At 43.2% G+C, this 23,114-nt stretch overlaps 3 protein-coding genes and 1 pseudogene across 4 annotated transcripts; all 4 read left to right on the top strand.

Annotated features, from left to right (window-relative positions):
• Positions 1-4,278: 4,278 nt before the first annotated feature.
• Positions 4,279-4,614, top strand: LOC110217002 (large ribosomal subunit protein eL36 pseudogene; annotated as a pseudogene).
• A 1,248-nt stretch (positions 4,615-5,862) lies between these two features.
• On the top strand, positions 5,863-7,953 carry LOC110221203 (C-C motif chemokine 4-like). Its single transcript, XM_021005602.2, has 3 exons — positions 5,863-6,149; positions 6,776-6,890; positions 7,361-7,953. Exons 1-3 carry the CDS (start codon positions 6,077-6,079, stop codon positions 7,446-7,448), a joined length of 276 nt encoding a protein of 91 aa, XP_020861261.1. The 5' UTR covers positions 5,863-6,076; the 3' UTR covers positions 7,449-7,953.
• A 4,862-nt stretch (positions 7,954-12,815) lies between these two features.
• On the top strand, positions 12,816-17,180 carry LOC110221212 (C-C motif chemokine 4-like). Of its 2 annotated transcripts, XR_002328055.2 has the most exons (4): positions 12,816-13,278; positions 13,906-14,020; positions 14,467-14,685; positions 17,025-17,180. XR_002328055.2 is itself a non-coding variant. In XM_021005627.2 (3 exons), the coding sequence occupies exons 1-3, from the start codon at positions 13,206-13,208 to the stop codon at positions 14,552-14,554; spliced, it is 276 nt and encodes a 91-aa protein (XP_020861286.1). In that variant the 5' UTR covers positions 12,816-13,205; the 3' UTR covers positions 14,555-14,871. The 2 variants fall into 2 exon arrangements, 1 of the variants encoding a protein (XP_020861286.1); XM_021005627.2 differs by lacking the exon at positions 17,025-17,180 and having other exon boundaries at positions 14,467-14,871.
• A 2,285-nt stretch (positions 17,181-19,465) lies between these two features.
• On the top strand, positions 19,466-21,929 carry LOC110221206 (C-C motif chemokine 4-like). The gene is made up of 3 exons (XM_021005614.2): positions 19,466-20,334; positions 20,947-21,061; positions 21,508-21,929. The coding sequence occupies exons 1-3, from the start codon at positions 20,262-20,264 to the stop codon at positions 21,593-21,595; spliced, it is 276 nt and encodes a 91-aa protein (XP_020861273.1). The 5' UTR covers positions 19,466-20,261; the 3' UTR covers positions 21,596-21,929.
• The last annotated feature ends 1,185 nt before the right edge of the window (positions 21,930-23,114 follow it).

Here is a 23,114-nt window from a genome sequence, read left to right on the forward strand (position 1 = left end):
AATTGTAAGGACCTAAATTTGGGCCTGACATTAGGAAAATCCTCTTAACAATTATAGCTACCTAAAGACTGCAACAAGCTGGGGTGTGTTCCCCCTCCCACGGAGGTCTTTAAACAGTGGCCAGGTGACCACCCATAAAGGATGTGATAATGGGATTTTTTCAATCACCTTTTGAAGAAGTTCAATATGTTTTCCTTGTTCAGTCATTTCAGTAGTGTCTAACTATTCATTACCGCATTTTGGGTTTTCTTCGCAGAGATACTGAAGGGGTTTACCATTTCCTTTTCTAGCTTATTTAACAGATAAGGAAACTGAGGCGAGCAGAGTGAAGTGACTTGCCCAGAGTAACATAGCTAGTAAGGGTCTGAGGCCAAGTTTGAGCTCAGGACGATGTCTTCCTGACTCCAGAACCAGCGTTCTATCCACTAAAGCACACGTGAATTGCAGAAATGCATCCAGGCCTCCTTGGCATTCCCACTTGGCCTCTGCCAGGCATTAGTTGTGTGATGTTAGGCAATGCATCCAAGCTTTCCCTCTTGTTTATCCCTTAAGACTGGTCTGAGGCTGACATGAGATAAGAGGGGCAGCAGAACATGCTTTAAGAACTGGAAAGAGCTTTAGTGAAGGAAAGGCTGTAATTATTCTTCATTGTTTTCTATTAGTTAGTGGTGGTTGTGGGTGAGCAGTGGTCCCATTCTCCCTGCCATGCCTGCAGCACAGCATTGCTGGGCAGGAGAAATCCCAAGGAAGATTTGAAAGGGATTGGGAAGGAAAATGAGTCCTTGTTGAACCTTAATCCCTCTAAGGTTTCTTCCAGCTCCAAATCCTTGATTTGTAGGCTAGAACTCCCATTCTTGAGGGGTTTGAAATCACCAAAGGACTCTTTTTTCTCAACAACTAATATGAAATAGGGAGAAGAAGTATTATTTTCCCCATTTTATGGATGAGTAAACTGAGACTCAGAGACTAATTGATTATCCTATGACCATACAGTTAGGAAGTGTCCAAGCTGGGATTCAAATGCTGCTCTACTCTTTAAATACTAGCATACTGTCAACTTTTCTAGACCAGTTTGGAATGGATCCAACAGTAAATGAGAGTAAACCAATGTTTTCCTATCCCTAAGAGTGGCGAGATTCTCAGACTGGTCCCAGAAACAAACACAGAAGCCCAAAAACCTGGCTGTATTTTTCTTGGTCTCCTTTTATAATTTAATTTTTTTTCAGGAGATATTTTACACCAATCATTTCTGAATGTGTCTTGAAAAAAAAATTAACCTGAAGGGGGAAAGCTCAGCAAAGCTTAGGAATTCAAAGGATTTGGGAAGGAAATGGTCAGTGTCTAAAGGATGAAGATGATTTGGTGACTTGCCCAGGGACACCCTGTTTGCTAGTTAGTATCAGGGGCAGGATTTGTACCTTAGTCTCACTGACTCTAAATTCATCTGTCTGGCCACCACCCTCCATTATCTGTGCTGGAGGGGATAAGGGTTGGAAATCCACAAGACCAGATTTGACTTCCCATGTGAGTGGGATCCTCATTTCTCTCTGAATTTCAAGGGAAAATGCAGTCCTTTTTTTGATTCCTACTGGTAAGAGGAAATGCTAAATCCCAGACTGGTTTCCTCTTACCTCTTTCTTTTTGTGTCAGGAGAGTGTAATGAGACCCTATTTCCTTCTCTTTTCCTTTCCTCTCCCAGGGCTCCAGTCTTGCAGTGGAAGTCTGACTATGATGTTTCTACCGCATTACTGTAGTATTGAACCTTTAATTCTCTGTCTTTTTGAGGACATACTCCTGCAGTTTTCCCATTTTGGGTGCCTATATTCCCTTGGCTCTCTCTATGTCCCATGTGACTCATTTTAGGTAGTAGGACACTGAGGAAGAAAAAGGGAGGGTGACTTATGATTCTCAGCTCAACAAGGAAAAGGAAGCCCTGGGAGCAGAGAAGAGCCACAGGGCAAAGCTATATTAAGGCAAAGATAGGCTCTGCAAGCCCGACCACTAACCATAAGGAAGTCAGAGGATCTCCCAAATTGCCATGACCCTCACACGTTATTAATTTCTTCTTTTTTATTTTGAACATCAAAATATCAACAAATACATGTATCTCAATCTGCAAAGAAGAGCAGAAAAGAGGAATGTATATGAATCTCCGAAATTCTACTGAGCCTAATTTGGTGTTTTTAGGTATGTATATTAAGTTTACCACAATGGTAAATCACCTCCATTACTTGCTTGTGTCCCCTTCTAGAATTGCTTTTCCCCCTTAATTTTTCCTTGTTCCTCTTTTCTTTATTTTTCCTGGTGGTCAGTTGCCCCAAAGCTGTCCTCCTATATAATAGATTGTTTATAAAGAAACCAAGCAAAAATGTTGGCCAGAGCTGAAAATGTCTGCCTCATGTGGCGTCTCTAGTCTATGACCTCTCCATTCAAAGGTGGGAATCAGGCTTCACCTTCAGTCTTCTCCTGGAACGATGACTCGTTGCACTGATCAGCATTCTGGAGTCCTTCCAATTTGTTTTCACTGACAGTACTCCAGGCATGTCATTAGCTCTTCTCCAGGTTCTGTATACTTCACTCAGAAAGGGAAGCAAGTAAATGTGGCAAGAGAGTGTTTAGGAAATCACTCATTTGGGTGAACATTCTATATGTGACCAAAAATTACAGAAAAGATTGAAAAGCAGCCAGAGAGAAATCAAGCTTAGACCAATATCTCACACCATATACCCCAAGAAGCTGCATGTGTCATGGTGGAAGGTGGAAATTGAAAAAGGAACCCAGGAAATGCAAGGCTCTGTCAAGGGCTGGGGTTTGGTTCCTCGGGGGCAGTTTCATCACAGAGGAGAGAGGAGAGATGTGTGTGTAGTGGCATGACAAGGGTGCTGAGGGGGCAGTGATAAACTTGAGAGAGCAGCAGAGACTGAGGAAACCAATGCAAAATGAAATAGGAAGGAAAGTTATGGTCACCATTGATTTGAATGATTACTCAGCATGGCCTTCATACTGCTTTGATACTGTAACTGCCTAGATCTTAGGATTGTAGGTTTAGAAGGGGAAGGGACATTAGCTGTCTTGTCCAACACGAACTGTGGCCCAAAGAGGGGGGCCTTGTTCCAGGGGATTCCTGCAGTAAGAGGCAGATCCTGGATCTGGTCCCGGTTCTACTGCCTCCAGACCTGGATAGGAAAGTTACATCTCAAACAAATTTCAGGAAAATTGAAGGAGATGTTTGTCCTACCCACCACTCTTGAGCCCATTAAATAGTAACATTTTATTCATACCCATCTTCCTCCTAAATCTTGTTTTCTCTCTCTCTCTCTCTCTCTCTCTCTCTCTCTCTCTCTCTCTCTCTCTCTCTCCTCTCTCTCTCTCTCTCTCTCTCTCTCTCTCTCTCTCTCTCTCTCTCTCTCTCTTCTCTCTCTCTCTTTTTAGAATTTCAATCTTTCTCTTAGGTTCCACTGGTAATGTAAAGAAAGGCTGATGATCATCTGGCTTTATTTTTTACACATTTACATTGCTAATTTATTGTTTTAATTAAATTTTAGTTGAATCTCCAGGGTTATCTAAGTAGAATATCATATGATCTGTGAAAAGTGATAATTGTATTTCATCTTTACTTAAGGTAATTGCCTGAATGATACAATGTTGTTACCTTTTTTTGAGTGAATCCTTTTTAAAATCAATTTATTTTTAGTTTTCAACATTTACTTCAATGAGTTTTGAGTTCTAAATTTTCTCCCCTTCCCTTCCCAGCTGTCTCCCCAAGATGGTGTGGGATTTGATATAGGCTCTACATATACATGCCTATACATATACATTCTCTTTTTTTTTTTTAACATGAATTTCATTTCAATTGGAAATGAGCAACGTGATGGTATATATGATAGTTGTATACTTAAAAATGTCATGGCATCATACATACACTCATCCTGAGAGAGTCTCAGATTGTTTCCTTTCCCATGGGGATCTGTCCCATGATTTTGTGAAACCCTGCCTGAAGTCAGTAGGCCTCAGACTGAGACCTGAAGGCATCACTTTCTGGTTAGTAAAATTTGGAAAAGCCATTGAAGAATACTGGCAATTCTATAGCAACTATTCAAGAAATGATCTGATTAGAGTATTGGCCAGGGGTACTGTGAGGTTAAAGATCACAGAGCTAATAAGTTTCAGGGATGGACCTTGAACCCAGGTCTTCCTGACTTCAAGCTTAGAAGTCTATCCACTTTATGTCAAGTCTCATAAATAAATTAGACATGCTTCCTGGTGCTGCCATTGGGCCTACGGTAGCGCCGCAGCCATGGTCATCCGATACCCCATGGCCGTAGGCCTCAACAACGGCCACAAAGTTACCAAAAACATTTTGAAGCCGTGACACTGCCACTGCTGTGGGCGCTTGACCAAACACAGTAAGTTTGTGAGAGATATGATCCCGGAGGTGTGTTGATTTGCCCCTATGAGAGGTGGGCCATGGAATTGTTAAAGGTCTCCAAGGCTAAGGGAGCCCATAAGTTCATCAAAAAAAGGGTGGGAACTCATATCCGGGCCAAGAGGAAGAGAAAGGAACTCAGCAATGTCCTAGCTGCTATGAGGAAGGCTGCTGTCAAGAAAGACTAAGCTGGACCCTGTCAACCTTCCCCACTTATCCAAAAAAGATTTGACAAATAAAATAAATAAATACATAAATACATAAATTAAATATATAAATAAATAAACTAGATATAAGAATACCAACCTTGCATACTTAGTAAGTTTGTTGTGAAGATTATGTGAGATAATCAGTGTTAAAAACTTTTGTATCCTTAAAGTGATGCAAAGTGAAATGAGCAGAACCAGGAGAACACTGTACACAGTAACAGCCACATTGGGCAATGACCGACTTTGAGAGACTTAGCTCTTCTCAGCAACGCAAGGAGCTAAGAGAACTCCAAGACAGAAATTGCTATCCACACTCAGAAAAAGAGATATGGAATCTGAATGCAGATGGAAGGATACTATTTGCTCTCCTTTTCCTTTGTTGTTTTGTTTTATCGCTTCATTCTCACGATCTTTCCATTAGTTCTAATTGTCCTTTGCATGATGACTAATTGGGAAAATATGCTTAACATGAATGTATGTGTAGAGCTTATGTCAGATTGCATACCATTTTTTGGGGGGGAAATAAGTAGGAGGGGAAGAAATTTTAAACCCCAAAAACTTCTCAAAGTGAAGGTTGAGAATTAAAAATAAATAAATAAATTATCAAAAAAATGAAAGCAAAAAAAAATAGTGATAAAAATTCAATGTGTTAAAATCATGACACAAGAAAGCAGGGATGGGCCAAGACCAGGAGGCCTAGTTTCATGGACCTGCTCATGGCCACCATTTGCACAAAACTTGTTGAGGAGTTCCCTTCAAGGAGCTGAGGTGTTTCCTCTGTATGGACCATTTTCTGTGAGTCTAAAAGCGTGAAGTCACCAAACCTGAGGACATTTCCAGGATCTGCTTCTGACTACCAATGTGACCTCAGACAAGTCACTCCTATCTGGGCCACAATTTCTTTAGCTGGAAAAAGAGTGTTCCACTAAACCACCTAAATCTAACTCTGAACTACCTCTAAATCTATAATCCTAAGAGTTAGGCAGTTATGATATCAAAGAAGTATGAAGGTCATGTTGAATACTTCTTCACATCAATAGTGAAAAAACTCTCTTTTGTATTAGTTTTCACATTTCATCTGTCTTGTCTGCTAGCTCAGGTTCACCACTTCCCCCTTTGCACCCTTGCCACCCCACCACATGCATAATTCTCCTCTATCTATCCTCCCTCCTCTTTCACCCATGATGAAGCTACACTGGGGGAGAAAACCTCAGTTCTTGACACTACCCTTACATTTTCTGGGTTCCCTTTTTAGTTTCTGTCTCCTACCACGACATCAGCTCTCCACAGGAAATTCCACTCCTTTTAGGTTCCTTCTTTCGCATTGGGTCCTCCCAGAAACCCCAATAAAAACAGGGCCCACACCTGAGACAGAGAAACAGATCTCCGGAGTCTCCCAGCTAGTGCTCTTCTCCTCCAAGCCTTTTCTCCTCTCTGGACCATGAAGGTCTCTGTGGCAGCCTTCTCCATGCTCATGGTCATGGCCTTCAGCTCTCTGGCATCCTCTGCACCAAGTAAATGCTCCTTCTCTTTCCCTCTGTGGCTGTGTCTAGGCTGTGGTTATAAGCTAGATAGGACCTTGACAGGAGACGAGGCTCGGTACATAGGTATCTGTGAGTGTGGGGAGGGGGAGGAATGAGAAGGAGAAGCAAGAGGAGAAGCAGGGAGGATGTCTATACCTGTTGAACCTGAAGGCATCAAAATGCCCTTTGCAGTACATAAGGGTTGAACGTTAAATGGAGACAGGGAAAGAGAGCAGAAAGCACAGAGACTGGATTCTGTGTCTGGCTAAGTTCTCCACTCTGGCTCTTCCACTAATTACCCAAGTGATCTCCAGCAAGTGGCTTCCTCAGCATAGGTAGGAATTGGATGGGCAGATCTCTGACATCCCTTCTAGCTCGCACACTTCAATTTTCCTCAAAATATCTCCTATGGGGATGGGAACAGCAGATCTGATCCTCCTCGGGGCACAATGAGCATCATACTTGATATTTGAGGCAAGTAGGATAAGGGAGAGAGGAGCTATCACATATCCAGTGTGCCTAATCCTGAGTTTGTCCATGGGATTGCATCAGTAGCTGAGGAAGGTAAGATGTGAACATCAGACCTCACTAATCTCATGCCTCCCCTTCCTTTGCAGTGGGCTCTGACCCTCCCACCTCCTGCTGCTTCTCCTATGTCAGCCAACGGATCCAAAGAAAATTTGTGACAGATTATTATGAGACCAGCAGCCTGTGCTCCCAGCCAGCTGTGGTGTGAGTATCTACCCACTGAATCTCTATAGAGCATCCAGAGAGAGAGAATGGCAAGGAGAAATGGGGTCGTTTGGCAACTTGGTGAAATATATGCATCAAGGCACTCAGGGGAAACCCTGGCTACAAGGAAAAGAAGTCCCCCTAAGTGGACCCTGGGTAATGTTGGGTTCTCCAAGGAATATGGTGAGAGACAGTTACCCAAGGGGGAGGGAGAAACAGAAGCAACAGGGATTATATGCCAAGATGGGGATTTCTGAGATACTCCCCACTGGACAGGGGAGTATCTCTCCCCTGTCTCTAGAGAGAAGCAGAATGATGCAGAAGGGCCTGAGAGATATTGCTAGAGGGGAGGATTTTTCCTTATGGCCTTGCAGAGATGTGCAGGAAGTGGTCAGTGCTGGACATGGGGGGAGCACAGAGAACCATCTTTCCATCTGTGACCTCTCATCTCTCCTCCTCTCTGTCCCCAGGTTCCAGACCAAAAGAGGCCGGGAGGTGTGTGCCAACCCCAGTGATGCCTGGGTTCAGAGCTATGTGGAAGACCTGGAGCTGAACTGAGGGCCTCAGAGGCCTTGAAAAATGACTCTTAAAGGGAAATGGACCAAGCCAAGGAATTCCACAGTCAGATGCAATCTCCCCAAGCTGCTGCCTGCTGGAGATCCTTTCCCCCATTAGAAATGATTTTTAGGGGGCAGCTAGGTGGTGCAGTGGATAGAGCACTGGCCCTGAAGTCAGGAGGACCTGAGTTCAAATCTGGCCTCAGACCAAACACTTGACACTTGCTAGCTGTGTGACCCTGGGCAAGTCACTTAACCCCAATTGCCTAAAAAAGCAAAAAAAGAAAAAGAAATGATTTTTATCTGTGAGATTTAATTTATGTAAGTTATTTGGTGGCAGGTTTGGGTATGTGTTCTTGCTATTTGCACTTCTGGAAGACCACTGTTCCCCATGGGAAGTTCTATTAGCAACTTGGCCTCTCTTGCTTAGAGTCCTTTGGGTCACCTGCTGCATTCCATGAATATCTGTAGCACAAAGATTTCAGAATAAAATGTCTGAAAACGTATCTTTTTGTTGTAGTTTCAATGTTTTTTAGGGATGAGGGGTTTAGGAGATGCTCTTATTAGATAAAGCTGATGTAGCATCATTGGACAACAAAGGTTCTGTAAAAGCTCTGTGGGTTCCATGGGCTGCCATCTCACATGGAGTCAGCAGATTGATTTCAAAAATCCCATCTTCTCCCATGTTGAGAAGCAAAGTTCCAGATATAGAGAGGCGATATTCCTACTCTTCTGACCTGATAAGATCATGCAGGGAGTCTTGTGATCAGTATCCATAATACAGGAAGAACATTTGGAAGCCAGAGAACATTCACAAATAGGCATCCAATAATATGAAGTGCCTAGAGTCACAAGAGGAAGATTTGAAGGAACTAAGAGTGTTGGGGAGAGAAGGGAAGAGCCACATCAGTCACGATTTCTCAAGCATTACCGGATCTGCCTTTTGGAAGAGTTGAGATTTGTGCTCTCTGGGGCCTAGGATAGAACGAAGGACAAGAGGTGGGATTTGTAAGGACTGAAATTTAGGCCTGATATTAGGAAAGACTTCTTAACAATTATAGCTGTCTAAATTGGACTAGAGTGCATCAAGCAACAAACTAGGTTGGGTTCCCTCTCCCATGAAGGTCTTTAAACAGTGGCTAAGTGACCGTCCACAAAGCACATGCATGATAGCGGTGATTTATTTCAATCGCCTTTTGAAGAAGATCAATATGTTGTCCTTGTTGAGTCATTTCAGTCATGTTTGACTGTTTGCCGTATTTTAGGTTTTCTTCACAGAGATACTAGAGTGGTTTACCATTTCCTTTTCTAGCTCATTTAACAGATAAGGAAACTGAGGCAAACAGAGTTAAGGACTTACCCAGAGCAACACAGCTAGTAAGAGTCTGAGGCCAGATTTGAACTCAGGAAGATGTCTTCCTGACTCTTGAATCAGCGTTCTATCCACTAAAGCTCATGTAAATTCCTGAAATGCATGCAATCCTCCTTGGCACTCCCACATGGCCTCTACCAGGCATTACTTGTGTGATGTTGGGCAATGCATTCAAGCTTTCCCTCCTGGGTATCCCTTAAGACTGCTTTGAGGCTGACATGAGGTAAGAGGGGCAGCAAAACATGCTTTAAGAGCTGGAAAGAGCTTTAGTGAAGTAAAGGCTTTGTTCTTCTTCATTGTTTTCTATTAGTCAGTGGTGATTGTGGGTGAGCAGTGTTCCCATTCTCCCTGCCATGCCTGCAGCGCAGCATTGCTGGGCAGGAGAAATCCCAAGGAAGATTTGAAAGGGATTGGGAAGGAAAATGAGTCCTTGTTGAACTTCAGTCCCTCTAAGGTTCCTTCCAGCTCCAAATCCTTGAGTTCTAGTCTAGAACTCCCATTCTTAGGGGGCTTGAAGTCACCAAAGGACTCTTTTCTCTCAACAACCCATGTGAAATAGGGAGGAATATTATTATCACCATTTTATGGATGAGGAAACTGAGGTTCTGAGAGATTAATTGATTTTTCCATGGGCTAAGAAGTGGCCAGGCTGGGGTTCTAACACTGCTCTACACTTGGAACACCTACATATTGTCAACTCTACCAGACTAGTCTGGAATGGTCCCCACAGTGAATGAGAGTTAATCAATACTTTTCTATCCCTAAGAGTGGAGAGGCTCTCAAAATTGCCCCAGAAACAGAGAAGCTAACACCTGGCTGTACTTTTCTTGTTCTCCTTTTACAAATCAATTTTATTTTTTTCAGTGGATATTTTACACCAGTCATTTCTGAATGTGTCTTGTGCTCATATATTGAAAAAAAAAATTAACCTGAAGGGAGAAATGTTCAGTAAAACTGAGTAAATTTAAAGGACTTGGGAAGGAAATGGTCGGTGTCTAAAGGATGAAGATGATTTGGTGACTTCCCAGGAATACCTTTTTTGCTAGTCAGTATCAGGGGTGGAATTTGAACCTCAATCTCCCTGACTCTAAGTTCATCTCTCTAGCCACCACATCACACTACCTGTGCTGAAGGAGAAAAGGGCAGGAAATCCACAGGACCAGATGTGACTTGCCATGTGAGTGGGATCCTCATTTCTCTCCTAATTTCAAGGGAAGAAGCAGTTCTCTTTCGATTCCTACTGATAAGAAGGAATGCTAAACCCCAAGCTGGTTTCCTCTTCCCTTTTCCTTCTTGGGTCTGGAGAATGTGGTAAGATGCCCTTTCATTCTCTTTTCCCTTTTCCCAGGGCTCCAGTCTTCCCGTGGAGGTTTGACTATACTGTTTCTATGGCTATAGTGTAGCATTGAACTTTTGATTTTTTATCTTTTTGAGGACAAACTCCTATGGCATTCCCATTTTGGGTCGCCATATTCCCTTGGATCTCTCTATGTCCCCTGTGACTCACTTTAGGTTGTAGGACACTGAGGAAGAAAAAGGGAGAGTGACTTATGATTCTCAGCACAGAGAGGAAGAGGAAGCCCTGGGAGCAGAGAAGAGCCATTTGTTAAGGCAAGGTTAGGCTCTGCAAACCCAACCACTGACCATAAGGAAGTGATATCCAAAGCTACATCAGAGTGTCTCCCAAATCACCCTGACCCTCACATATGACTAATTTCTTTTTTTTTTTTTTAATTTCAAATATCAAAATAACAAATACAAGCATCTCAATGTGTAAAGAAGAACAGTAAAGAGGAGGGTATATGAATCTCTGAACTTCTACTGAGTAGAGTTGAGTGGTTTTAGGTATATGTAAACTTTACCATAATGGCAAATCACCTTCTTTACTTGCTTGTGTCCCCTTCTAGAACTGCTTTTCCCCACCTCAATATTTCATTGTCACTCTTTCTTTTATTTCTCCTATTTTTGTTTTCCTTTCAGTTGCCCCAAAGCCATCCTCCTATATAACAGATTGTGTATAAAGAAACAAAGCAAAAGCATAGGCCAGAGCTGAAAATGTCTGTCTCATTTGGCATCTCGAGCGTATCACCTCCCCATCAAAAGATGGGAGTCAGGCTTCATCTTCAGTCATCTGCTGGAGTGACCATTCATTGCAGGGCTCAGCATTCGGGAGTCATTCCAATTTGTTTTCTTGACAATACTCCAGTCAGTAGCTCTTCTCCCAGTTCTGTTTACTTCACTTAGGAGGAGAAGCAAGAGAATGTGGCAACAGAGTATTTAGCAAACCCATGGAAATCACCCACTTGGTTGAGCATTCTATATGTGACAAAAAGTACTGAAAAACCTGGAAAGCAGCCATAGAGAAATCAAGCTTAGACCAATATCTCACACCATATACCCCAAGAAGGTGCACATGTCATGGTGGGAGTTGGAAACTGAAAAAGGAACCCAGGCAATGCAAGGCTGTATTAAGGGCTAAGGCTGGTTCCTCAAGGCAGTTTCCTCAAGGGGGAAAGAGGATAGTGGATGGAGAGGGGAGAGAAGTGTGTGTAGTGCCATGATAAGGGTGCTGAGGGGGCAGTGATAAACTTGAGAGTAACAGAAACTGAAGAAACCAATGCAAAATGAAATAGAAAGGAGGGTCGTGGTCATCATTGATTTGAAGGATTATTAAGCATGACCTTCATACCACTTTGATATTAGAACTGCCTTGATCTTAGTACTAACACATGGGAGGCAGAAGGGCCGTTAAGCTGTCTTGTTCAACACCCTCCTTTTACAACTAAAGAAAATGTTCCTCAGAGAGAGGGGCTTTGTTCCAGGTGATTCCAGGAGTGAGAGGAAGATCCTGGGTCTGGTCCCAGTTCTACTGCCTCCACACCTGGATAGGAAAGTTACATCTCAAACAAATTTCAGGAAAATTGAAGGAGGTGTTTGTCCTACCCCACACTCTTGAGCCCATTAAATAGTATTCACACCCATCTCTGTCTTCCCCCCATATATTGTTTTCTTTTCTTTAAAATCAATTTCATTTCCATTGAGGGAAAGGATGTGATGTTATAGATGATAATTGAGTACTTAAAAATGTCATAGTATCACACAGGGCTCAGCATTCTGGAGTCATTCAAATTTGTTTTCATTGACAATACTCCAGTCATCAGCTCTTCTCCCAGTTCTGTTTACTTCTCAGCTTGCCTCCTCTTCCCGTGTGGGTCTGCCAATAATTTTGTCAAACCCTGCCTGAAGTCAGAAGGCCTAAGGTTGAAACTTAAATCTGTCACTTTCTGGTTATTAAAATCAGGACAAGTCATTTAAGAATAGTGGTAATTGTATAGCAACTATTCTAGAAATGATCCGTTTAGAATGTTGGCCAGGGGGACTGTCAAGTTAAAGATTGCACAGCTAACAAGTTTCAGAGACAGGAGTCGAACCCAGATCTTCCTGAATTCAAGCCTAGGACTCTATCTGCTTTATGTCAAGTCTCATAAATAAACTGGCGGTAAGAATATCAACCCTGAGTACTTCATACATTTGTTGTAAAGATGATATGAGATAATCAGTACTAAACTCTTTTGTATCCTTAAAGTGATACAAATGTAAGGTGTTAAAATCATTATACAAGAAAGCAGATTAAAGGATGGGCCAAAACCAGGAAGCCTCATTTCATAGATCTGCTCATGACCACCATTTGTACAAAAGTTGTCAAGGAGTACCCTTGGTGTTCCCTCTGTATGGAACATTTTCTGTGAGTATAAAAATGTGAAGTCAGCAAACATGAGAATATTTCCAGGATCTGCTTCTGACTACCAGTATTACCTTGGACAAATCACTTCTTTGTGGTTGGACCTCAGTTTCTTTAGCTGGAAAATGAGTATTCAATTAAACCACCTAGGACCCTTTAACCTGTAAGTCTGCAGCCCTAAGATCTAGGCATTTATGATATCAAAGCAGTATAAAAGTCATGTTGAGTACTTCTTCATATCAATGATTAACCAAACTTTCTTTTCTCTTTGTATTTGCCTATGTTTCATCTGTTTCCACTGCTAGCTCAAGTTCACCACTTCCCCCTTAGCACTCTTGCCACCCACTGCGTGCATAATTCTCTTCTATCTATCCTCTTTCACCCATGATGAAGCTACACCGGGGGAGAAAACCTCAGTTCTTGACATTAGCCTTACATTTCCTGGGTTCCCTTTTTAGTTTCAAATTCCTATCATGACATCAGTTCTCCACAGGAATTTCCACTCCTTTTAGGTTCCTTCTTTCCCTCTGGGTACTCCCAGAAACCCCTATAAAACCAGGTCCCACACCTGAGACAGAAGCACAGACCTTCAGAGTCTCTTAGCTTGTGCTCTGTTCCTCCAAGCCGTCTATCTTCTCAGGATCATGAAGGTCTCTGTGGCAGCCCTCTCCATGCTCATGGTCATGGCCTTCAGCTCTCTGGCATCCTCTGCACCAAGTAAGTGCTCCTTCTCTTTCCCTCTCTGTCTTTGCCCAGATTCTGCTCATAGGCTGGATAGAACCCTGGTAGGAGATGAGGCTAGTCTGATTATATGGATCTGTGAGGGTGGGGAGGGGAAGGACTAAAAAGGAGGGGCAGGAGCAGGGAACCTGAGGATGTCTATACATTTGGACTTGAAAATATTATCCTGCCCTTGACAGTATATGCTGCTTAAATGTTAAGTGGAGATGAGACAAGAGAGCAGAAAGGGCGCTGGGCTGGACTCTCTGTCTGGCTAAGTTCTCATTCTGGCTCTGCCACTAATTACCCAAGTGATCTCCAGTAGGTGGCTTCCTCAGCAAAGGCAGGAATTGGATGGGCAGATCTCTGACATTCTTTCTGGCTCCCACACTTCAGGTTTCTACAAATTATCTCCTATGAGAATGGTAACAGCAGGTGTGATCCTCCTCCAGCACAGTGAGAATCATACCAGGTACTAGGGGAAAGCAGGATAAGGGAGACAGGAAGGATCACATGCCCAGTGTGCCTAGTACTGAGTATGTCCATGGGATTGAGTCAGTAGCTGAGGAACATAAGGTGTGAACATGAGAATTTACTAATCTCATGCCTCCCCTTCCTTTGCAGTGGGCTCTGACCCTCCCACCTCCTGCTGCTTCTCCTATGTCAGCCAACAGATCCCCAGAAAATTTGTGACAGACTATTATCAGACCAGCAGCCTGTGTTCCCAGCCAGCTGTGGTGTGAGTATCTACCCACTGAATCTCAGGGGGAGATTCAGGGAGAGAGGATGGTTAGGAGAAATCGGGCCATTTGGCAACTTGGTGAAATATATGAATGTATGACACCCAGGGGAAATCCTGGTTACAAGGGAAAGAAGTCCCACAAGTGGCCTAAGTTGGGTTCTCCAAGAAACATGATGGGAACTGCTCACCCAAGGGGGAGGGAGAAACAGAAGCAACAGGGATTATATACCAAGATCAGGCTTCCTGAGATATTCCCCACTGGACAGGTCTCTAGAGAGAAGCAGAATGACTCAGAAGGGCCTGAGAGATACTGCTAGAAGTGAGGATTTTTCCTTATGGCCTTGCAGAGATGTGCAGGAAGTGGTCAGTGCTGGACATGGGGGGAGCACAGAGAACCATCTTTCCATCTGTGACCTCTCATCTCTCCTCCTCTCTGTCCCCAGGTTCCAGACCAAAAGAGGCCGGGAGGTGTGTGCCAACCCCAGTGATGCCTGGGTTCAGAGCTATGTGGAAGACTTGGAGCTGAACTAAGGGGCTCAGGGGCCTGGAAGAATGACTCTTAAAGGGAAATGGACCAAGCCAAGGAATTCCACAGTCAGATGCAATCTCCCCAAACTCCAGCCTGCCGTTATAATTTATTCTTATCTGTGAGATTAATTTATGTAAGTTATTTGGTGGCAGCTTTGGATATGTGTTCTTGCTATTTGCACTTCTGGAAGACAACTGTTCCCCATGGGGACTCCTGTTAGCAGCCTGGCCTCTCTTCCTTAGAGTCCTTTGGGTTACCTGCTGCATTCCATGAGTATCTCTAGCACAAAGATTTCAGAATAAAATATTTGAAAACCATATCTTTTGGCTGCGGTTTCAGTGTCCTTTGGGGATGAGAGTTTGAGGAGATGAGTTCTGCTCTTCTAGATATAACACTGATGCAGTATTGTTGGACAGCAAATGTTCTGTAAAAGCTCTTTGGGCTCAGAGAAATGCCATCTCACTTTGAGTCAGCAGGTTAATGGGGATATCAAAAATTTCAACTTCTCCCATGTTGAGACGCAAACTTCCAAGAATAGAAAGGCACTATTCCTGCTGTTCTGATCTGATAAGACCATGCAGGGAATCTTGTCATCAGTATCCACAGTTAAAGAAGGACTTTTGGGAGCTAGAGAATGTTAAGAGAAAGGTATCCAATGACACAAAGTGCCTACAATAGGAAGTGGATGATGTGAAGGAAGTAGGGATGGTCAGTGGGGAGGAGAGAAGAGCCACATCAGCCACGATTTCTGTTTTCAAGTATTAGATGCTCTGGGGCAGCTAGGTGGTGCAGTGGATAGAGCACCAGCCCTGGATTTAGGAGGATCTGAGTTCAAATCTGGCCTAAGACACATAACACTTAGTAGCTGTGTGACCCTAGGCAAGTCACTTAACCCCATCGCCTAGCCCCTTCCCCCAAGAAAAAGTATTAGATGTTCTGTCCTTTGGAAGAGTTGAGATTTTTGCTCTCTGAGGCCTGAGGATAGAACCAAGAAAAAGGGGTGGGATTTTGTAAGGGCCTAAATTTGGGCCTGACATTAGGAAAAACTTCTTCACAATTATAGATGTCCACACTGGAATAGACTGCATCAAGCTGGCGTGGGTTCCCTCTCCCCTGGAGGTCTTTAAACAGTAACTAGGTAACCATGCACAAAGGATGTGATAGTGGCGATTTTTTAAAATCACCCTTTGAAGCAGACCAATATGCTGTTGAGTCATTTCAGTAGTGTCTAACTATTCATTACTGCATTTTAGGTTTTCTTTGCAGAGATACTAGAGTGGTTTACCATTTCCTTTTCTAGCTCATTTAACAGATGAGGAAACTGAGGCAAACAGTTAAGGACTTACCCAGAGTAACACAGCTAGTAAGGGTCTGAGGCCAGATTTGAACTCAGGAAGATGTCTTCCTGACTCCAGAACCAGCATTCTATCCACTAAAGCACATGTAAATTCCTGAAATGCATCCAATCCTCCCTGGCACTCTCACATCGCCTCTGCCAGGCATTAGTTGTGTGATGTTGGACAACGCATTCAAGCTTTCCCTCTTGTTTATCCCTTAAGAGTGGCCTGGGGCTGACATGAGATAAGAGGGGCAGCAGAACATGCTTTAAGAACTGGAAAGAGCTTTAGTGAAGGAAAGGCTGTTATTCTTCTTCATTGTTTTCTATTAGTTAGTGGTGGTTGTGGGTGAGCAGTGTTCCCATTCTCCCCGGCCTGCCTGCAGCACAGGGCTGCTAGGGAGATGAAATCCCAAGGAAGATTTGAAAGGGATTGGGAAGGAAAATGAATTCTTGTTGAACTTCAATCCCTCTAGGTTCCTTCTAGCTCCAAATCCTTGATTTCTAATCCAGAACTCCCATTCTTGAGGGTTTGAGGTCACCAAAGGACTCTTTTTTCTCAACAACCCATGTGAGATAGAGAGGAGTATTATTATCTCCATTTGATGGATGAGGAAACTGAGGCTCTGAGAGATTAATTGATTTTTCCCATGAGCATGCAGCTAGGAAGTGTCCAAGCTGGGCTTCCAACACTGCTCTATAGTGCATATTGTCAACTCTACCAGGCTAGTTTGGAATGGTCCCTACAGGGAATGAGAGTGAATCAATCATTCCCAAATCCTAAGAGTTTTGAGGCTCTCAAAGTGGCCCCAGAAAAAAACAGCAAAGCCCAAAGATGTGCCTGTACTTTTCTTGGTCTCCTTATATTTCAATTTTATTTTTTTTTCCCAGTGGATATTTTCCACCAATCATTTCTGAATGTGTCTTACACTTATGTCTTGAAAAAAAAAGTTTTTAAACAGAAGGGGGAAAAGCTCAGCAAAACTTAGGGAATTTAAAGGACTTGGGAAGGAAATGGTCAGTGTCTAAAGGATGAAGATGATTTGATGACTTGCCCAGGGACACCCTGTTTGCTAGTCAGTATCAGGGGCAGGATTTGTACCTCTGTCTCCCTGACTCTAAGTTTATCTCTCTAGCCACCACATCATACTACCTGTGCCGGAGAAGAAAGGGCAGGAAATCCACAACACCAGATCTGACTTGCCATGTGAGTGGGATCCTCATTTCTCTCTGAATTTCAAGGGAAAAAGCAGTTGTCCTTTGATTTCTACCAATAAGAAGGAATGCTAACCCCCCCCCCCCTTTGGTTTCTTCTTCTCCTTTCCTTCTTGGGTCACGATAATGTAGTGAGACCCTCTTTCCTTCTTTTTTCCTTTCCTTTCCCAAGGCTCCAGTTTTCCAGTGGAAGTCTTGCTAAGATGTTTCTATGGCTTTACTGCAGCACTGAGCCTTTAATACTTTGTCTTTTTGAGGACATGCTCCTGTGGCATTCCTATTTTGGGTGCCTATATTCCCTTGGATTTCTCTATGTCCTCTGTGACTCATTTTAGGTAATAGGACACTGAGGAAGAAAATAGGAAAATGACTCTGATTCTCAGCACAGGGAGGAAGAGGAAGCCCTGGGACTAAGAATTGCTGTAGGGCTAACCTTAATTAAGAGAAGGTTCGGCTCTGCAAACCCAACCACTGACCATAAGAAAGTGACATTCAAACCTACATCAGAGTGTTTCCCAAACCACCATGACCCTCATACATGACTAATTTCTTCTTTTTTTATTATGAACATCAAAATATCAACAAATATGCATACTTCAATATACAAAGAAGAAAAGAAAAGAGGAAGGTGTATAAATCTGTGAACTTCTACTGAATGCAGTTTGGTGTTTTTAGTTATATATTAAGTTTACCATAATGGTAAGTCACCTCCCTTTCTTGCTTGTGTCCCTTTCTAGGATTGCTTTTTCCTCCCTCATTTTTTCATTGTTCTCTCTTTCCTTTATTTCTCCGAATTTTGCTTTGTTATTAGATGCCCCAAAGCCATTCGTCTATGTAACAGATTGTTTGTAAAGAAACGAAGCAAAAATGTTGTTCAGAGCCGAAAATGTCTGTCTCTTTTCACATCTCCAGTCTATCACCTCCCCATCAAAAGGTGGGAATCAGGCTTCATCTTCGCTCTTCTGCTGGAATGATCATTCATTGCACTGATCAGCATTCTGGAGTCCTTCCAATTTGTTTTCATTGACAGTATTCAGTGACGTCATTAGCTCTTCTCCCAGTTCTGCTTACTTCCCTCAGAAAGAGAAGTAATTAAATGTGGCAGCAGAGTGTCTAGGAAACCCAAGGAATTCACCCACTTGGGTCAGCATTCTGTATGTGAACAAGAATACTAGAAACACTGGAAAGCAGCCAGAGGGAAATCAAACTTAGACCACTATGTCACACCGTATACTACAAGAAGCTGCATGTGTCGTGGTGGGAGTTGGCACCTGGAAAAGGAACCCAGGAAATGCCAGGCTCTGTCAAGGGCTGGGGTTTGGTTCCTCAGGGCAGTTTCATCATGGAGGAAAGAGGAGAGTGGATGGAGAGAGGAGAGGTGTGTGTGGGTAGTGCCATGACAAAGATGCTGAAGGGGCAGTGATTAACTTGAGAGAGCAGCAGAGACTGAGGAAACAAGTGTTGAACTAAATAGGAAGGATAATTATGGTCACCATTAATTTGAAGGATTATTCAGCATGGCCTTCATACTACCTTGATACTGTAACTGCCTAGATCTTAGGACTGTAGAATGTGAAGGAGAAGGGCCATTAGCTGTCTTGTCCAACAGCAGCTATGGCCTAGAGAAAGGGGCCTTGTTGAGGTGATTCCAGTAGTGAGAGGCAGATCCTGGATCTGGTCCTAGTTCTACTGCCTCCAGACCTGACAGGAAAGTTACATCTCAAACAAATTTCAAGAAAATTGAAGGACATGCCTGTCTTACCCCACCACTCTTTAGCCCATTAAATAGTAACATTTTATTCACACCCATCTCCTTCATCCCCCCACAACTTGTTTTTTCTTCTGTAACATCAATTTCATTTCCATTGGATAAAAAAGGATGTGATGATATATATGATGGTTGTGTACTTAGAAATGTTATGGTATCCTACATACAGTCCTCCTCAGAATGTCAGAGGTTATTTCCTCTCCCATGGGGGTCTGTCCCGTAACTTTGTCAAACGCTGACTGAAGTCAGAAGGCCTCACATTGAATCCTGAACCTGTCACTTCCTAGTTATTAAAATTTGAACGAGCTGCCTAAGAAAACTGGTAATTACATAGCAACTATTCCACAAATGATCTGATTAGACTATTCGCTGGGGTTAAAGGTCACGCAGCTAAAATGTTTCAGAGTTGAGACTTGAACCCACTTCCTCCTAATTTCAAACCTAGGACTCTATCCACTCTATGTCAAGTCTCATAAATAGAGCAGGGATAAGAATACCAACCCTGCCTACTCCATAAGGTTGTTGCAAAGATGATATGGGATAATCAGCATTAAAATCTCTTGTATCCTTAAAGTGATGTAAATGTAAGGTGTTAAAATCATTACACAAAAAATCAGATGAAGGGATGGGCCAAGACCAGGAGGCCTCATTTCACGGACCTGCTCATGGGCACCATTTGCACACAACTTGTCGAGAAGTGCCCTTGAAGGAGCTGAGGTGTTTCCTCTGTATGGAACATTTTCTGTGAGTATGAAAATGTGAAGTCAACAAACCTGAGAACATTTCCAGCATCTGCTTCTGACTACTGATGTGACCTTGGACAAGTCACTTCTTTCTGGGCCACAATTTCTTTAACTGGAAAAAAGAGTGTTCAACTAAACCACCTAGGACCTTTTTACCTCTCAATCTATAATCCTAACATCTAGGCAGTTATGATATCAAAGCAGTTTGAAGGTCATGATTATTTCTTCTTATCAATGGTCAACAAAACTTTCTTTTCTATTTATTTTTGCATACATTTCATCTGTCTCAGCTTCTGCTCAGGTTCATCACTTCCCCCTTAGCACACTTGCCACCCCAACACATGCACACTTCTCTCTCCATCCTTCCTCCTCTTTCACCCATGATGAAGCCACACTTGGGGGGGAGGTAGGGAGAAACTCAGTTGTTGACACTAGCTTTACATTTCCTGGGTTCCCTTTTTAGTTTTGAACTCCTACCATGACATCAGTTCTCCACTGGACTTTCCACTCTTTTTAGGTTCCTTCTTTCTCTCTGAATACTCCCAGAAACCCCTATAAAATGAGGTCCCACACATGGGACAGAGACACATACCTTCAGTCTCTTAGCTTGTGCTCTGCTCCTCCAAGCCTTTTCTCCTCTCAGGATCATGAAGGTCTCTGTGGCTGCCCTCTCCATCCTCATGGTCATGGCCTTCAGCTCTCTGGCATCCTCTGCACCACGTAAGTGAGCTTTCGCTTTCTTTCTGTGGCTGTGTCCTGGCTCTCGTCACAAGCTGGACAGAACCCTGACAGGAGATGAGGGTAGTCTGCTCATAGGGATCTGTGAGGGTGGAGAGGGGCAGGAGCAGGAGCAGGGAGGATGTCTATTACCTTTTGGACTTGAAGGCATTAACCTGCCCTTGACAATATATGCTGTTTAAGTTAGATAGCAACGGGTTAAGAAGGTAGAAAGCACTAGACTGACTTCTGTCTGGCTCAGTTCTCATTCTGATTCTGCCACTAATTACCCATGTGATCTGTAGCAAGTGGTTTCCACTCAAAAGGCAGGAATGGAATGGGCAGATCTCTGACATCCATTTTAGCATCCCTGCCCCCACTTTAGAGTTCCTCAAAATATCCCCAATCAGGGATGGGGACAGCAAGGCTGATCCTCCTTCAGGCACAATGAGAATCACACCTGGTACTAGATGGAAGCAGAGTAAGGGAGATAGGATGGATCACATCCCCATCGTGCCTAGTACAGAGTATGTCCCTGGATTGAAGTCAGTAGGTAAACAACGAAAGGTGTGAACATATGACCTCACTCATCTCATGCCTCTTCTTCCTTTGCAGTGGGCTCTGACCCTCCTACCTCCTGCTGCTTCTCCTATGTCAGCCAACAGATCCCCAGAAAATTTGTGACGGACTATTATCAGACCAGCAGCCTGTGTTCCCAGCCAGCTGTGGTGTGAGTATCTACCCACTGAATCTCTTGAGGGGATATAGGGAGAGTAGACGGCAAGAGAAAATGGGGCTATTTGGCAACTTGGTGAAATGGATGAGTCAGGCCACTCATACGAAGTCCTGGTTACAAGGGAAAGAAGTCCCACAAGTGGTCCCTGGCCAAAATTCGATTTTCCATGGAGCATTTGTAAGCTGCTCACTCAAAGGGGGAGAGAGAAATAGAAGCAACAGGGATTTTATGTCAATATGAGGCTTTGTAAGAGACTGCCCACTGGATAGGTCTCTAGAGAGAAGCAAAATGACTTAGAAGGGCTTGGGAGATTTTGCCAGAGGTGAGGATTGTTCTCATGGCCCTCTAAAGGTGTAGAAGAAGAGGTCAGTGCTGGACTTAGGTAGAACACAGAGAAACATTTCTCTCTGTGACCTCTCATCTCTTCTCTCCCTCTCCAGCTTCCAGACCAAAAGAGGCCGGCAGGTGTGTGCCAACCCCAGTGATGCCTGGGTTCAGAGCTATGTGGAAGACCTGGAGCTGAACTAAGGGGCTCAGGGGCCTTGGATGGTGATTCTTAAAGGGAAATGGACCAAGCTGTGGAATTCCACAGTCAGATGCAATCTCCCCAAACTCCAACCTGCTGGATATCCTCTCAACTGTTATATTTCATTCTTATCTGTGAGATTTATTTATGTAAATTATTTGGTGACAACTTTGTTTATTTATTAATACTTTCGTTTCACTTTTGGAAGACACCTGTCCCCCATGGGGACCTTTCTTAGCAGCTTAGCCTTTGTGTCTTTGAGTTGTGAGGTCACTTGCTAGATTCCCTGAACATCTGTTGGACAAAGATTCAGAATAAAACTTTCTAAAACTTTAACTTTTTGCTGTGGTTTCAATATTCTATGGGGAAGTGGAATTTAGGAGATCAAGTTCTGTCATGATCATACCAGATGGGTGTGGCATTTTTAGACAACAGCATTTCTTTAATAACTCTGAGGGTTCAGTGGTACTGTCATCTCCTTTTGAGTCAGCGGGTTGATGGCAAAGCCAAAAATCAAATCTTCTTCTGTGCCGAGAAGCAAGCTTGCAGAAATAGAGAAGTAACAGCCCCAACATTCTTTGGTCTTTCAGATCAAATATGAAGCCTTGTGGTTCTTTTTTGGAATCCATACTGTAAGCAGAACATTGGGAAGCTGGAGAATGTCTAGAGTAGACTCTAGACTGTAGAAGAAGAAAACTGAGCATGGGAAGCCCCGTGGGGATGAGTTGTGGGGAGAAGAGAAGAGCCAATGTAGACATGATTTCTGTCTTCACGTGTTGGAAGTTCTGTCCTGTGGGGGCACATAGATTTGCGCTCTTTGTGCTCCAAGGACAGAATCTGAGGTTATAGCCAGTATTTGTAAGGAACTAAATGTAGGGCTGACATTGGGAAAAACTTCTTAACAATCACAGCCGTCCAAGTCGTAATGGACTACCTCAAGTTGTGGTGGGTTCCCTTGGAGGTCTTTAAACAGAAACTAGGTGATCACCCACAGAGGGTGTGACAGTCACCTTTTGGACTACGCGATTATGATCTCTCCCAAAACTCAAATTCTGTCATTCTGTGATATTGTCAGGGTATAGGCAGAAAATGCTTTTACTTGGAGTCAGAGTATCAGGGTTCAAATCCTGGCTTCATTCCCTGTGTGACCATGGGCAAGTCACCTACTCACTCTGAGTCTCTAGATGGATTCAGTTTAGCAGCAACCTAAAAATCATTTTTGTTATTGGAGGAGAAACCTAGAGCAAACTGGCCGATTTGGATTTCAAATCACAACGTCTGAGTCCTTATCCTAGCTCTAGATTAAAAAAAAAAAGCTTACTAGCTGTGTGACCCTGGGCAAGTCACTTAACCCCAATTGCCTAAAAGAAAAGTAAGCTAAGGCATATATGTTCAATGTTTCTGGATTTTTGGTAAGGTTAGACTGAAGATTAAGAAAATTAATCAAGTCACCCCACCCTAATTAAAGTGACTGATAGCCTGCTGTCTGGTCTCCTTGTCTCAAGTTTCCCCTATCTTTCT

Source organism: Phascolarctos cinereus, unplaced genomic scaffold (genome assembly GCF_003287225.1).
Source record: "Phascolarctos cinereus isolate Bilbo 61053 unplaced genomic scaffold, phaCin_HiC Scaffold_5;HRSCAF=322, whole genome shotgun sequence".
NCBI lineage: Eukaryota > Metazoa > Chordata > Mammalia > Diprotodontia > Phascolarctidae > Phascolarctos > Phascolarctos cinereus.